This window comes from Oryx dammah, unplaced genomic scaffold, assembly GCF_014754425.2.
Source record: "Oryx dammah isolate SB20612 unplaced genomic scaffold, SCBI_Odam_1.1 HiC_scaffold_29, whole genome shotgun sequence".
NCBI lineage: Eukaryota > Metazoa > Chordata > Mammalia > Artiodactyla > Bovidae > Oryx > Oryx dammah.
In genome coordinates, this window is record NW_024070213.1 from 17231197 (window position 1) to 17248263 (window position 17067).

The 17067-nt window shown below is 41.3% G+C and overlaps 1 protein-coding gene across 1 annotated transcript in view; it reads right to left on the minus strand.

The window, feature by feature from the left end:
• Window positions 1-17067, minus strand: part of LOC120857968 (deleted in malignant brain tumors 1 protein-like) — a 239264-nt gene that overhangs the window by 155678 nt on the left and 66519 nt on the right. The window contains 5 exon segments of the mRNA XM_040233889.1: window positions 639-947; window positions 1041-1343; window positions 6203-6251; window positions 7695-7753; window positions 7756-8010. Coding sequence (XP_040089823.1) covers window positions 639-947; window positions 1041-1343; window positions 6203-6251; window positions 7695-7753; window positions 7756-8010 — 975 coding nt within the window.

Consider the following 17067-nt stretch of genomic DNA (forward strand, 5'->3'; position numbering starts at 1 on the left):
GATACTGAAATCCCAACAAGGTGGTAGAAGTAAATTACATGATGACCAGACTAGTGGGGTGCCATTTTCTTCTCCAGGGGATCTTCCCAACCCAGGATCAAGCCTGAGTCTCTTGCATTGCAGGCAGGTTCTTTACCATCTGCGCCAACAGGGAAGCCCATAATCTTCACCTTACACAATTCCAAGATCGGCCACAAGGAACGGAACAGACCAACGCTAGAACTGATGATTAACTGTATTTCAAACAATAAAGGTGACACTGATCAGACCTATTCCAAGATGATTGTTGGAGCCAACTGTGCTATTCTGCAGGTAAGCTGTCCCCTACCTCCACCTGTGCACTCGTGAAATTCCCGTTTAAAAACTCTTGTCCCTGATGAGCAAGGGGGAGCTGGTTCTTTGGTACATTAGTCCTCTGTCTCCTCAGAAATGCTGGTTTTCTCAATCATGCTATCTTTATTTACCCCACACTTGTCTCTCAGTATTGGATACTTGAGTAATAAGCAGAGGAAACCTGAGTTCAATAATTTCCCCACAGAATATCTTCCTTTTAAAGCCTGTTTTCCCTTACTCTCTGCTCAGGGGACATTTCACCCCAGGAGCTTCCTAAGTACAGTAGCCCTCCTTCCCTGTCTTACCTGAGCAGATCACAGAGGCCGTGTTGCCATGGGAACAGTCAGGAACACCCAGGGCAGTCACAGAGCACTTCCATAGGAAGGACTCAGTCCCTGAGCAGTGAAATCGGGCTTTCCAGAGTTGATCACTGCCTTCTGCTCCATTTGGGGTGGAGATGGCGACACCACAGCCGAGCTGACGACAGACAACATTGGCATTGGCCAGACTCCAGTGGGAGGCACACAGAGCTCTCCATTGTCCAGAAACATTCATCTCCACCTGCCCCTCACACTGAGAGGTGCCATTCATCATGAGCCGGACATCTGTGTACACTGATAGAAAAAGACAGGATTTCAGCAAAATCTGATTTCTTTTTTAGCTTGAACTGATTGCACACAGAGGTAAAGTCCTGATATGCATCTCACCTGAACAGACAACCTGAGCAGCTCCAATGTGGTGACAAGTGCCCCCTGGACAGGGCACTCTGGGGCATGACCAGAGATTAGGCTCCTCCCCCTCACATCTGAACTCTTCGCCCCAGACCCGGTGATCAGACTCTCTAAAGGGCATGTGTCCAAGGTAAGACACAGCCTTGCCACACCCCAGCTCTGCACAGATGACTTGGGCAGTGGGGAGTGTGAAGTTCCCATCAGAAACTGGGGTCCAGGCTTCTCCAGAACGTATTTCTACTCGCCCTGAGCAGGGTCCATCCTCTCCAACCAGACGCACAAATCCTGAGAAACAAAGAACAACAAACCCAGTGAGTGTTCATGAACCTGGCTGCACAATTGCAGACAACATCTCACAGGCAATGGTGTGAAAGTTTTTTTTCCAACAGTGGAATAAGGGGATAAGAAGAGAGAATTTGACTGTCATTGTCAAACTGCATTTTCATGAGCAAGTTTCTGAAGAGATGTCCAGAAGGCTTGAAGGATCAGTTCAGAATGGCTGAATCCTGAGAATATATATTTTGATTACAAATATTAAATCCTATCTGGAGGCCTGGAAACTACAATGCCCAAAGAAACTGCACCTTGGTAAACATTCAAACGTGGGTACAGAGCTGAACTGAGAGTGAAAAATGCCCATGGGATTCAAGAGGTTAGAGGCCTAAAAGCCAGAGAAGTTTAGAACACCATCCTGAGATTTCTGGGGCTAAAATTCTGGACAGTTTTCTCTCAGAGCCAATATTCAAGTCACTGAGGACAGAGAAAATCACATGGGCTGGATCCGAGTGCAGGTATTATAATCTAATTGTGAAAGAAGTTGTCCACAGGTAAGTTTCAGTTCAGTTCACTTCAGTTCAGTCGATCAGTCGTGTCCGACTCTTTGTAACCCCATGAATCGCAGCACGCCACACCTCCCTGTCCATCACCAACTAACAGAGTTCACTCAGACTCACATCCACAGAGTCAATGATGCCATCCAGCCATCTCATCCTCTGTCGTCCCCTTCTCCTCCTGCTCCCAATCCCTCCCAGCATCAGAGTCTTTTCCAATGAGTCAACTCTTTGCATGAGGTGGCCAACGTACTGGAGTTTCAGCTTTAGCATCATTCCTTCCAAAGAAATCCCAGGGCTGATCTCCTTCACAATGGACTGGCTGGATCTCCTTGCAGTCCAAGGGACTCTCAAGAGTCTTGTCCAATACCACAGTTCAAAAGCATCAATTCTTTAGTGCTCAGCCTTCTTCACAGTCCAGCTTTCACATCCATACATGACCATAGGAAAAACCATAGCCTTGACTAGATGGACCTTAGTCAGCAAAGTAATGTCTTTGCTAGTGAATATGCTATGTAGGTTGGTCATAACTTTCCTTCCAAGGAGTAAGTGTCTTTTAATTTCATGGCTGCAGTCACCATCTGCAGTGATTTGGAGCCCAAAAAAATAAAGTCTGACACTGTTTCCACTGTTTCCCCATCTATTTCCCATGGAGTGATGGGACTGGATGCCATGATCTTCGTTTTCTGAATGTTGAGCTTTAGGCCAACTTTTTTACTCTCTTCTTTCACTTTCATTGAGAGGCTTTTTAGTTCCTCTTCACTTTCTGCCATATCCATGGTTATTGATATTTCTCCCAGCAATCTTGATTCCAGCTTGTGTTTCTTCAGTCCAGCATTTCTCATGAGGTACTCTGCATATAAGTTAAATAAGCAGGGTGACAATATACAGCCTTGGCTTACACCTTTTCCTATTTGGAACCAGTCTGTTGTTCCATGTCCAGTTCTAACTGTTGCTTTCTGACCTGCATACAGATTTCTCAAGAGGCAGGTCAGGTGGTCTGGTATTCCCAATTCTTGAAGAATTTTCCACAGTTTATTGTGATCCACACAGTTAAAGCCTTTGGCATAGGCAATAAAGTAGAAATAGATATTTTTCTTGAACTCTATGCTTTTTCCATGATCCAGCGAATGTTGGCAACTGGATCTCTGGTTCCTCTGCTTTTTCTAAAACTACCTTGAACATCTGGAAGTTCACTGTTCATGTATCGCTGAAGCCTGGCTTGGAGAATTTTGAGCATTACTTTACTAGCGAGGGAGATGAGTGCAATTGCGCGGTAGTTTGAGCATTCTTTGGCATTGTCTTTCTTTGGGATTGGAATGAAAACTGACCTTTTCCAGTCCTGTGGCCAATGCTGAGTTTTCCAAATTTGCTGGCATATTGACTGCAGCAACTTCACAGCATCATCTCTCAGGATTTGAAATAGCTCAACTGAAATTCCATCATCTCCACTCGCTTTGTTCGTAGTGATGCTTCCTAAGGCCCACTTGACTTCACATTCCAGGACGTCTGGCTTTAGGGGAGTGATCAGACCATCGTGATTATCTGGATCATGAAGATCTTTTTTGTAGAGTTCTTCTGTGTATTCTTGCCACCTCTTCTTAATATCTTCTGCTTCTGTTAGGTCCATACCTTTTCTGTCCTTTATCTAGCCCATCTTTGCATGAAATGTTCCCTTGATATCTCTAATTTTCTTGAAGAGATCTCTAGTCTTCCCCATTCTGTTCTTTTCCTCTATTTCTTTGCATTGATCGCTGAGAAAGCTTTCTTATCTCTTCTTGCTATTCTTTGGAACTCTGCATTCAGATGCCTATGTCTTTCCTTTTCTCCTTTGCTTTTCACTTCTCTTTTTTTCACAGTTTTTTGTAAGGCCTCCCCAGACAGCCAGGTAAGTTTAGAAATGACACAATACCAGAGAGTCATAGGAGAGGGAGGGAATGGTCCTAGCCATATTTCTTGAAAACCTAGGATTTATCAAGACACCTGGGAGAAAGTGAGGTCTCAGTGGGATTATGCAAGACTATTGAGTTAGTTGATTACTTCATACTAGACATAAGATTCTCAGCAAATGTGAAAGAGTAATGATAATTTAATGTATTCTCACCTTATCTATATGCTAACTGCATATGCCTTTCCTATTTGGATTTCTGAGGTAAGAAGCCATCAAGCTATAAAAAAGGAGAATGAGAGGAAGAGAGTGGACAGCAAACAACCCATATATACTTTCAGTTCAGTTCAGTCAATCAGTAGTGTCTGACTCTTTGTGAGCCCATGCATCACAGCACGCCAGGCCTCCCTGTCTATCACCAGCTCCCGGAGTTCACCCAAACTCATGTGCATCGAGTCAGTGATACCAATAAGCCATCTCATCCTCTGTCGTCCCCTTCTCCTCCTGCCCCCAATCCCTCCCAGCATCAGAGTCTTTTCCAATGAATCAACTCTTCGCATGAGGTGGCCAAAGTATTGGAGTTTCAGCCTCAGCATCAGTCCTTCCAATGAACACCCAGGACTGGTCTCCTTTAGAATGGACTGGTTGGATCTCCTTGCAGTCCAAGGGACTCACAAGATTCATCTCCAGCACCACAGTTCAAAAGCATCAATTCTTTGGCACTCAATTTCATCACAGTCTAACTCTCACATCCATACATGACCACTGGAAAAACCATAGCCTTCACTAGATGGACCTTTGTTGGCAAAGTAATATCTCTGCTTTTGAATATGCTGTCTATGTTGGTCATAACTTTCCTTCCAAGGAGCAAACGTCTTTTAATATATACTGTAGAGATTTCTAAATTGCAAAAGCCTCAATAGGAATGAAACATGGAAAGATTTGGGGGAAAAAAAGACTCTTTCAACAAGCTTTTAACACTTGTTATCGCCGGTGCTCCTTCCATTTGCCACATAATCCTGCTACCGTTTCCCATTTGTCCCAATGCAGAAAAGAGAAAACAAGCTTAAAAGCTACAAATAGATAGGAAGGAGACTCCAAAAGGGAAGAGCTTCTGTAGGGAGTGAGCTGGGGTGAGTGGCAGGTTAAACGAGAGTGGATGGAGTATGAGAGAGACCAAGAAAAAGACTCTCGATCATGATTTCATTCTTCAGGAACCCTATTTTGGATAGAGAAAAGGTAATCCAATAGGAAAAACCTGCACATCATAAAGAACAACTTTTTAAATCATTTTCCTGGTTTCTGAGTGTGCTAATAATTATTTATGTACATAGTGTCATTTGTTCTGGTAAAGCACTCTGATTGCAGAAGTTTGTGAACTTTGAAGCCTCAAAAAGAATGATGTAATAGAATAAAAATCTACTATAGAGAGCAGGCAGAGAAGGCAATGGCAAGCCACTCCAGTGTTCTTGCCTGGAGAATCCCAGGGACGGCGGAGCCTGGTGGGCTGCCGTCTATGGGGTCACACAGAGTCAGACGCAACTGAAGCGACTTAGCAGCAGCAGCATAGAGAGCAGGAGAGAACAGAGAAGGCACTGCAAAAATTAAAGAATTGAAGGATTAGCTTGACCACTCATGCAAGAATGAATGATGAGAGAGAGGATGATCTGCTTGCCTTTTATTATTTGTCCATTTCCATCTCCCCAGAGAGGCCCAGTTTAGGATTCATAATCTATTCTGGCAGGGAGTTTGGTCACAGACTACACATTCCAGATAAACCATTTTTATTTAACTGGTTGTTGCTGTTGTTGTTGCTCAGCCACTCAGTCGTGTCCGACTCTTTGCTACCCCATGGACTGAAGAATGACAGGCTTCCTTGTCCTTCACTGTCGCCCCGAGTTTGCTCAAATTCATGTCCATCGAGTCAGTGATGCCATCTAACCATCTCATCTTCTGTCATCCCCTTCTCCACCAGCCTCCAATATTTCCCAGCATCAGGGTCTTTTCCAATGAATCAGTTCTTCGTATCAGGTGGCCAAAGTATTGGAGCTTCAGCTTTAGCATCAGTCCTTTCAGTGAATATTCAGGGTTGATTTCCTTTAGGATTGAGTGGTTTGATCTCCTTGCAGTCCAAGGGACTCTCAAGAGTCTTCTCCAATACTACAGTTCAATAGCATCAATTTTTCAGTGTTCAACCTTCTTTGTGCTCCAACTCTAACATCCATACATAACTACTGAAAAAAACCATAGCTTTGACTAGATGGACCTTTGTCTCACAGTAATGTCTCTGTTTTTTAATATACTGTCTAGGTTTGTCATAGCTTTTCTTCCAAGGAGCAAGCATCTTTTAAATTCATGACTGCAGTCACTGTCCACAGTGATTTTGGAGCCCAAGAAAATAAAGTCTGTCACAGTTTCCATTTTTTCCCCATCTGTTTGCCATGAAGCGGTGGGACAGGATGCCAGGATCTTAGTTTGTGGAATGCTGAGTTTCAAGGCAGCTTTTTTACTCTCCTCTTTCACTTGCGTCAAGAGTTCCTCTTCACTTTCTGCCATTTAGGGTGATGTCATCTGCATATCTGAGGTTGTTGATATTGTCATATTAATTCCACGAGATTAAAAAGTTAGAAAGAAAGAGAAGTATTTCTTGTATTCTGTTTTATATACCCTGATAAAAGTTAAATATTCAAATATGTGTTGGATAATCAATAAAGTCTTAGGATATACTAGGATAGAGACTTCTGAAACATATTATTTCTTTTTTATTTTCTACTTGATTTTAAAATTTACATGGAAGAATAAGTGTGTGAAAATTCCAAGAAAATTATGAAATAGAAGGCTGATGTGAATGAGTAAAGATATTAAATATAATAAAGATAAATCCTTGTCTGGTCTCTTGCTGTGTAGACATCTTGTGTCCTTAGGCACACATAGCATCTTCCACACCACACCTGGACCTTCTGCTGCTCAGAGAACCTCACCGTTGCCTTCATCAGCTCCCATTGCCATTCCCCTTCCTCCCAGCTACTATAAAACCTGTTCCACCTTCTTCAAAAATTACATTTGCCCTCTTGCTGCAAATAAGCCCCTAAACACAAGTCTATATCAATGAAATCATTAAATATAAACTACATAATGTCTTATCATAAAACACAGAAATTCATGTTTTATTACCTCCACCTTTGACTTCCCAGTGCATGGCTAAGTGTTCCTCTGAAGTTTGCATTTATACAGATATCTTAAAGGAAGAAATGAGGAGAGACATTTTTCTAGTAACAGTGAAAGAATATATGACTCGGAGCATTTCATTCACAGTTCTCTAGTTCTACCATCAAAGAACTATGAACATTTACGTCTAAATTTGCAAAGGAACTTGAAATCTGCCACAAATCCATAAGAATCTCTGATTTGTGAAGTGATAACCCTTTAGGAATCATCACTATATATGTAAATGATATCCTCCTATAGTAAGAGTAGCCTCCACTCCTACTAGCCTAGTGCTAAATAATGTCTCACATTGTTTGTATAGAAACAACTCCACCCAGGAAAGTATATCCTCATTTTTGTCCCTCCTCCTCATAGCCTCCCTGTGCAAAGAGAATGTGTATGTGGCAGTTAGCAAATGTTTCACTCTTTAAAAAGTGAATTATGAAAAAAAAATCAGGATTTATTTTAATTGGGAGAATAAATAAAGCTATTTTAGCGTCAGGTAAGTCCACTGGAGAAGAAAGAATAGCAGAGACTTATAAGAGGGAAGTGAATGAAGCTCATCAGTCACAGCCACAGTGCACTCAGTGAGGATGGGTAGGCGTGTCAGTCCTCTCTAGCCCACCTATCTCCAATTGTCTTGCTGCTCAAACATCAGCTTTCTTGGAACTTTCCATTTTCTCAGCCAGTGGACAAAGAACTGACCATACCTGAGCAGATGACGCCTGCATCTTCTTCATGATTGCAGTTGTGTTGCCGCCATCCCCAGGGCACCTCCACACTTGGGACTCCTCTCCTCTGCAGTTCACTTCATCCAGCCAGATGGGCCCTGATCCCGTCCCGAAGTAGGAAGAGACAGTGGCATTGAGGGCTTCTCCACAGCCCAGCTGCCTGCACACCACGCGGGCATCGTCCAGGTCCCAGCGGTCATCACAGATGGTGCCCCAGGAGCCCTGCTCAAGGATCTCCACTCTTCCAGAGCAGTGATCACCTCCGTCCACCAGGCGGATCTGTCTGCTGTCTGAGCAGAGAGAAATGGGACGATGGGTGATGACACTAGGGGTTGAGAAGACTCTTCTGTCCTGTGGGACCCCCACCTGAGCAGGGGGTGCTCTTCTCTGAGGCTGCCGACCCTGCTGGTTCAGACACGGAGTCATTGCACTGGGGCAGCAGCTGGGTCTGGTTTTTTATACCAGTGGCAAGAGAATAATAAGGTTGAAAAATAGGAAGAAAATAAAACAGGAAATATTAAGTTGAAAACACTCTAGTGAGTAGTCTGAGACAGAAGATGGTACAAGGTCCTATCAGAGTTAACATTCTGATCTGTAGAGTTCTGCACAGCATCGGAGAAAGATTTACAGGGAATGTTAGTCTCTCTACCCAGAGTAGTTAAGAGTTCAGAGTCACAGGAATGAGCTGGCAGCTAGATGGATTCCTTTCAAAGCACACACATTTTGATGCTGTTGACCTAAGAGTTAAAAGAGTTGGTTAAAGGGAATGGAGTCAGGAACTGGCCTTATCAGATGCCTTAGGTAGCAGCCATGAATCCTCTACCATTAGACTCCTTCCCCCTAGTACAGTCATTCAGAAGTGAAAAACAAATGGATTCTGTAATATCTTGGTTTACCCCAGAATATTTCATTTGCGGTTCTAAGCTTCAGACTTCATATCTGGATACTTACCTTCAAACAATGTGATCTCTTTGAGTAGACTGAACAGCTTCGCATGAGAGATGATGTCAGGGAACATCAACACTGGCCAGATTCCACTGGGAATCATAGAATGTTGCTTCTCCCCCCAAAAATATATACCCTACTTGGACTTTGTGTCAAGAATCTCTGTTATTTAAATTTTGGAGTTATGTGATCTTTAGGGGGAAATAGTTTGTATGTTTGCTTAGTCACTTCAATCATGTTCAACTCTTTAAGACTATGAACTGTAGCCCACCAGGCTCCTCTGCCCAGGGGATTCTCCAGGCAAGAATTCTGCAGTGGGTGGCCACGCCCTCCTCCAGGGGGTCTTCCTGACCCAGCAATCTAACCAGTGTCTCCTGCATTGCAGGTGGATTGTTTACAGCTGAGCCACCACCAAAACCTTCTAGTTCCATCACAGAGCAGAAATAGGTCACATTGCTGCAAGCCCTTGAACAAATAACATTAACAAGCTCACTGTATTCTCCTCTCCTTTTAAACATAAAAGTGATGTAAAGAAAGATTAAAGAATGTCTATCAGTGTTGCACTTTAAGTAAATGATGAAGTAGAGAATTAAACCTAAAATTTTCCACTTCCACAGAGAATGGAGGAGTTTACAGCAGGCCAATGTGTTTTGCTGGGTCTTGCTGGATACAACTTTAAAAGCTGGAAAATGTTTTTTAAGAAACAGTAAATGTATTCAACATTTGTTGACACAACATGGACTGCTGCTGCTGCTAAGTCACTTCAGTTGTGTCCGATTCTGTGCGACCCCATAGACGGCAGCATACCAGGCTCCCACATCCCTGGGATTCTCCAGGCAAGAACACTGGAATGGGTTGCCATTTCCTTCTCCAATGCGTGAAAGTGAAATTGCTCAGTGTCCGACCCTCATCGACTCCATGGACTGCAGACATCCAGGCTCCTCCGTCCATGGGATTTTCCAGACAAGAGTACTGGAGTTGGGTGCCATTGCCTTCTCCGACAACATGGACTAAATATGCTAAAATTCTAAAGAGTGGAGATTATTTCAATGTTAGCCAAGGATCTATAGCTTCTTTTTCTCCGGGAATTTGCTGATTCATTGCATAATTTAATGATTCAGAATCTAGTCTTGGGCAAGCAGAGGACTATTGTTGTGACAGGAAGCCAGCATAATTTGGAGGTTACCTGGTGCTGGAGTGACAAAATTAGAGTCTTGAGAGCCTCTCTCACACAGCACGTTTTCTTCTCAAATATATGCCAAGTATATAAGCTGTGAAGGGCAGGAGGCTAAAGAACTACCTAAAAAGACTTGGAGAGCAGAGTCTTTCTCATTCTCTTGGGTACTGAGCTACCAAAGAATCCAGGCTCTGAACTGAAATCTCTGAAAGCCTATGTCATAGGGAGAAAAATCAGTGGACTGAGTGCTACCAAAACTTCAACCCACACTTATTACAGCTCAGTTTTAGGTTATATTTGGATGTTTGAGTGATATACACCCCAACCCCCTATCTGCCTAGCAAAACAAAGGGTAAATCCTTTCAGGTATTAGAAAATGTATCAGGAGTATCTTACTTTTTCATATATAATTTATAGCATTCATTAAAAAATGACATGACATTTGACAAGTTAGGATAACATGACAAAAGACCAAAGTGAAAAAAAGAGATGAGAGAATGCAGAGACACACATGATAGAAATGCATAAGGATTTTAACTATGACCAATGTATTTAGGGGAAAAGAGAGAAGGGGAGAATATACAAGAAAAAGTTGAAAAAATTAACAAATAATCATAAACAAATAAATAATAGCAATGGAACCATTGCTGGCCTAAAATAACATATCTAGGATTAAAAGTGTATGAATAAGTCAAACAAATTTTACATAGAACTTAGAATAGAGTGATTTAGAGGAGTCCTAAAGATGAGACATGAGAAGGAAAATAAAGAGTAGGAGATGGAGAAGAGATACAGAGACAGAGAGGCAGAACTACAGAAGTCATATATGAAGATATAATGATAGAGAATTTTTTTAAAATATAAATGGAAGACTTTTCATACTCTTCCTAGTAAAGCTGTTGAAAATCAAAAGGAAAAAGAAAAATCTGAAATAATAACAGATTTATTTAATGCTAAAGGAAGAAAATGAAAGGAGAGAAAAAGGAACATAAAGCATGTGGATCTACTAAAAGCAAATGGCAGATACCAACACATCAATATCAGTAATTGCATTTACAGTAAATGGATTAAGATAAAACAAAACTGGCACAAATGTTACTTGCAAAATGATCACCTTATAGTATGAAAACAAAGAAAGGTTGAAAGTAAAATAATGGGAAAAAGTGTACTAACTGTAAGAAAACTGGAGTAGCTTTATCAATGTCCCAAAAGTAGACTTTAAGAAAATGTATGCTAATTGACAGTAGTGCTGAGAGAGGGCATCAGAGGGCAGACAGACTGAAACCACAATCACAGAAAACTAGCCAACCTGATCACATGGACCACAGCCTTGTCTAACTCAATGAAACTAAGCTATGCCATGTAGGGCCAACCAAGATGGACGGGTCATGTTGGAGAGTTCTGACAAAATGTGGTCCACTGGAGAAGGGAATGGCAAACCCCTGCAATATTCTTGCCTTGAGAACCCCATGAACAGTATGAAAAGGCAAAAAGATAGGACACTGAAAGATGAACTCCCCAGGTCAGTTGGTGCCCAATATGCTACTGGAGATCAGTGGAGAAATAACTCCAGAAAGAATGAAGGTAGGGAGCCAAGGCAAAAACAATACCCAGTTGTGGATATGACTGGTGATAGAAGCAAGGTCTGATGTTGTAAAGAGCAATATTGCATAGGAACCTGGAATGTTAAGTCCGTGAATCAAGGCAAATTGGAAGGGGTCAAACAAGACGTGGCAACGATGAACGTCAACATTCTAGGAATCAGCGAATTAAAATGGACTGGAATAGGTGAATTTAACTCAGATGACCATTATGTCTACTACTGGGGGCAGGAATCCCTTTGAAGAAATGGAGTAACCATCATAGTCAACGAAAGAGTCTGAAATGCAGTACTTGGATGCAATCTCAAAAACAACAGAATGTTCATTTCCAAGGCAAACCATTCAGTATCATGGTAGTCCAAGTCTGTGCCCCAACCAGTAATGCTGAAGAAGCTAAAGTTGAACGGTTCTATTAAAACCTACATGACCTTTTAGAACTAACACCCCCAAAAATGTCTTTTCATTACAGGGACTGGAATGCAAAAGTAGGAAGTCAAGAAACACCTGGAGTAAAAGGCAAATTTGACCTTGGAGTACACAATGAAGCAGGGCAAAGGCTAATAGAGTTTTGCCAAGAGAACACACTGATCATAGCAAATACCCTCTTCCAACAACACAAGAGAAGACTCTACACATGGACATCACCAGATGGCCAATACCAAAATCAGATAGCTTATATTCTTTGCAGCCAAAGATGGGGAAGCTCTATACAGTCAGCAAAAACAAGACCGGGAGCTGACTGTGGCTCAGATCATGAACTCCTTAATGCCAAATTCAGAATAAAGTGGGGAATACCAATAGACCATTCAGGTATGACCTAAATCAAATCCCTTATGATTATACAGTGGAAGTGAGAAATAGATTTAAGGGACTAGATCTGATAGAGTGCCTGATGAACTATAGATGAAGTTTTGTGACATTGTACAGGAGACAGGAATCAAGAGCATCCCCAAGAAAAAGAAATGCAAAAAAGCAAAATGGCTGTCTGAGGAGGCCTTACAAATCGGTGTGGAAAAAAGAGAAGCAAAAAACAAAGGAGAAAAGGAAAGATATACCCATTTGACTGCAGAGTTCCAAAGAATATCAAGGAGAGATAAGAAAGCCTTCCTCAGCAATCAGTGCAAATAAATAGAGGAATACAATGGAATGGGAAAGACTAGAGATCTCTTCAAGAAAATTAGAGAAACCAAGGGAACATTTCATGCAAAGATGGGGTCAATAAAGGACAGAAATTGTATAGACCTAACAGAAGCAGAAGATATTAAGAAGAGGTGGCAAGAATACACAGAAAAACTGTACAAAAAGATCTTCATGACCCAGACAATCACAATGGTGTGATCACTCACCTAAAACCAGACATCCTGGAATGTGAAATCAAGTGAGCCTTAGGAAGCATCACTACAAACAAAGCTAGTGGAGGTGATGGAATTCCAGTTGACCTATTTCAAATCCTAAAAGATGATGCTGTGAAGGTACTGCAAGAAATATTCCAGCAAATTTCAGAAAACGCCACAGTGGCCAACAGGACTGGAAAAAGTCAGTTTTCATTCCAGTCCCAAAGAAAAGCAATGCCAAAGAATGCTCAAACTACCACACAACTGCACTCATCTCACACACAAGTGAAGTATTGCTCAAAACTCTCCAAGCATGCTTCAGTAATACGTGAACTGTAAAATTCCAGATGTTCAAGCTGGATTTAGAAAAGGCAGAGGAACCAGAGATCCAATTGCCAACATCCGCTGGATCATCGAAAAAGCAAGACAGTTCCAGAAAAATATCTATTTCTGCTTTATTGACTATGCCAAAGCCTTTGACTGTGTGGATCACAATAAACTCTGGAAAATTCTTCAAGAGATGGGAATACCAGACCACCAGACCTGCCTCTTGAGAAACCTGTGTGCAAGTCAGGGAGCAACAGTCAGAACTGGACGTGGAACAACAGACTGGTTCCAAATTAGAAAAGGAGTACATTAAGGCTGTATATTGTTATCCTGCTTATTTAACTTATATACAGAGTACATTATAAGAAACTCTGAGCTGGATGAAGCACAAGCTGGAATCAAGATTGCTGGGAGACATATCAATAACCTCAGATGCAGATGACACCACCCTTATGGCAGAAAGTGAAGAAGAACTAAACAGCCTCTTGAAGAAAGTAAAAGAGGAGAGTGAAAAAGTTGGCTTAAAGCTCAACATTCAGAAAACTAAATCATGGCATCTGGTCCCATCACTTCATGGCAAATAGATGGGGAAACAGTTGAAACAGTGGCTGACTTTATTGTGGGGGGCTCCAAAATCACCACAGATGGTAACCGAAGCCAAGAAATTAAAAGACGCTTGCTCCTTGGAAGAAAAGTTATGACCAACCTAGATAGCATATTGAAAAGCAGAGACATTACTGCCGGAAGCCAGCGTGAGGAATCCCACCCGTGACAAGGTCATGAGGAAGGAAGCTGACATACGCATGGATGTGATCAGACTTCAGGGGTCCCCCTGGAATTTCCTGAGCATGTACCCCCCAAAAAACAAAAATCTGCCGACTTTTGTACTCTGGTTTTCCACTCTTCTGATATTCTCTGGAAAAAACTCAACTCAGGGCTTTAGTCTTCTGCATTTGAAAGGGATGTTTCAGTTAAATCCCCTCTGATAGCTCTCTAGCTTGCCTAACAGGTTCCCCGGACCTCTTACAGCTTGTGAATTGCTTACAACCCCCCAACCGCGAGAGGCACAAAGCTTAAAAGCATCTTAAAGATACAGAGCCTTTTCTAAAGATTGCTAGAGGGTTTTCACTGTTGACTCAAAGACTGCTGCCAGGCCTCCATATTCTTTATCTTTTAGGCACCTGGGAGGATGTTAATCAATGTAAACGGGATATGGAAAAAGATATATAGTAGTTTTGATGTTAGCAACCCTAGACTTTTGAGTTAAATACTTTTCTTTTGTTATATATCACTGCAGCCCTCTTGTGTCCTTGCTATGTAAGAATGTAACTTTATTTAGTGCTTTCTGAGAGTGGCACCAGACTTTAGGAAGATCAACACAAATAAGTCTTCTGGTTGACAAACCCTTATCAGAAAAAAGCATGTAAAATGTTAATTGGCCCTTTTTGGCCAGAAGATGATGTAAATCACCTAAGACTTGTGTATACAATTAGGTATGCAGAGAGAAAAGCCTGGTTTTGATAAGAGTCTGGACTGCTAACGCTGCATAACTTTGTGTTACACATTGATCTCCATGTTTTATCAAAAGTATAAAAGACCTTCTAAACAATAGAGGACGGAGGCAGTCGCTGGACTGGTTTCCCCCGTGTCTCCTCTTTACTCTAATTTCAGGCTGAATTCCCATCTGGAGCAGGGTGGCTCACCATGTCTACTTACTTGTCCCGGCTTTTAAGATCTACGTGAGGGGGAGCCCAAGGCAGGGCACCCCCCAATATCCAAATGGGCACCAGTGGCCCAATGTAGATGGTGCAAGCTCCTTGTCTGGAACTTTATTGGCCTTCCCCGTAAGCCAAGTTATTCATCCTTCTTTCTCCACTTAATTTTCCTACTACACTATTTCTTCCTAATCTTATATTAATAAATAAATAAGTTTTTTCCTCGCCGACACCGTCCCCGCTTCAAATTCCCTTGATCCACCGGGGCTGGACCCCGGTGCATTACTTTGGCAACTAAGGTCTGTCTAGTCAAGGCTATGGTTTTTCCAGTGGTCATGTATGGATGTGAGCGTTGGACTGTGAAGAAAGCTGAGCACTGAAGAATTGATGCTTTTGAACTGTGGTGTTGGAGAAGACTCTTGAGAGTCCCTTGGACTGCAAGGAGATCCAACCAGTCCATCCTAAGGCGATCAGTCCTGGGTATTCATTGGAAGGACTAATGCTGAAGCTGAAACTCCAGTATTTTGGCCACCTGATGTGAAGAGCTGACTCATTTCAAAAGACCCCTATGCTGGGAAAGATTGGGGGCAGAAGTAGAAGGGGAGACAGAGGATGAGATTACTGGATGGCATCACTGACTCAATGGACATGAGTTTGGGTAAAATCTGGGAGTTGGTGATTGACAGGGAGCCTGGCATGCTGCAGTCCATGGAGTCACAAAGAGTCGGACATGACTGAGTGACTGAACTGAACTGAAAATAAAACTAATTGAATTAAGGAGGGAATTTTCATGATTATAATAAGATGCAGCATTAAAAAAGATTTAGACATCAAAATTCAAGAAAGGTAACAGAACATAGCTTTGAAATATACTTAACAGAATGAAAAGAAGAAACAGGCAAAATCACAATCAAAATGGGGGATTTTTACTATATCTTTTTCAATAACATACAGACCAGACATACAAAAAAACAAAGAATACAGTAGATGTACAGCAAAATAGTCAGCACATTTAGCTAAGTAACACATAGAGCAATGCACCCAACAATGCAAGAGTTCATATTACTGTAAATGCACTAGGAACATTTACAAAAAAGGACCACATAATAGGACAAAATATTTCACTCTTTGAACTCATACAGAGTATTTACTCTGACCACAGTGGAATAAAATTAAGAATTAAAAAGAAAATATTGTTAGCCATCCCTATTTTGGGAAATTCAGCAACACCCTTCCAAAAAACACCTGAGTCTGGGAATAAATTTAAAATTTACCAGATATGTGAAATAATGATAATAAAGATACAATCATAATGGTAATAAACACAAAATAATGATATTAACATAAATTCTTCTAATGAAACTCAAAGTAGTGCCGAAGGGAAATTTATACCCTAGATTTAGAGAAGAGGAAAGACCAAAAGTGAAAAAAAATGTAAACTTTCAAGTAAGAAACTAAGAGATGAGAAAGCCCAAAGAACGTTAGGGTTAATTTTAAAAGGAACAAAAATGAATGGAAAAGAAGGTAAGCATAAGATAGAAAACATAGAAGAAACCCCTTTAAACGTGGCTCATTGAAAATGGAGGAACACTGATTAATACTAATGAAGAGCAGAGAGTAAATGAAGTTAACAATACCAAGAACAAAAAGGGACATCACTATAAATCATACAGATTTCTTGGTCATAGTTTTTGTGTTGTTGTTTGTTTTTCAGCTGTGCTGTGGCCCGTAGGATTTTAGTTCCCAGGTCAGGGATTGAACCTGGACCCATGGCAGTGAAAATCCAGAGATTTAACCCCTGGATTGCGTAGCTTTATTACTACAATTTATACATTTAATGTGTATGAGTACACAGAAAGTGTCAATTTCTCCACAGCCTTACCAACACTTAAGTGTCTTTTAAAAAAAAAATGTCATTCTGACATGTATGAGATGATATCTCTTTGTGGTTTTGATTTACATTTTCCTGATGATTGACAATGTCAAGCATTTTTCATATACCCATTGGCCATTAGTACGTCTTCTTTAGAGAAATGTCTATTCAAGCCCTTGGCCAATTTTTTAATTGAGTTATTAGGTTTTGGGTTTTTTTTTTTTCTTGAGTTGTAGGAGTTCCTTATTTGTTCGGAAATTAACACCTTATATAATTTGTGCTAGCTTACTTTTTCACTCTGTTGATGTTTCCTTTGCCTTGAAGAAGCTTTTTAGTTTGATATATTCCCACTTGTCTATTTTTGCTTTGTTGCCT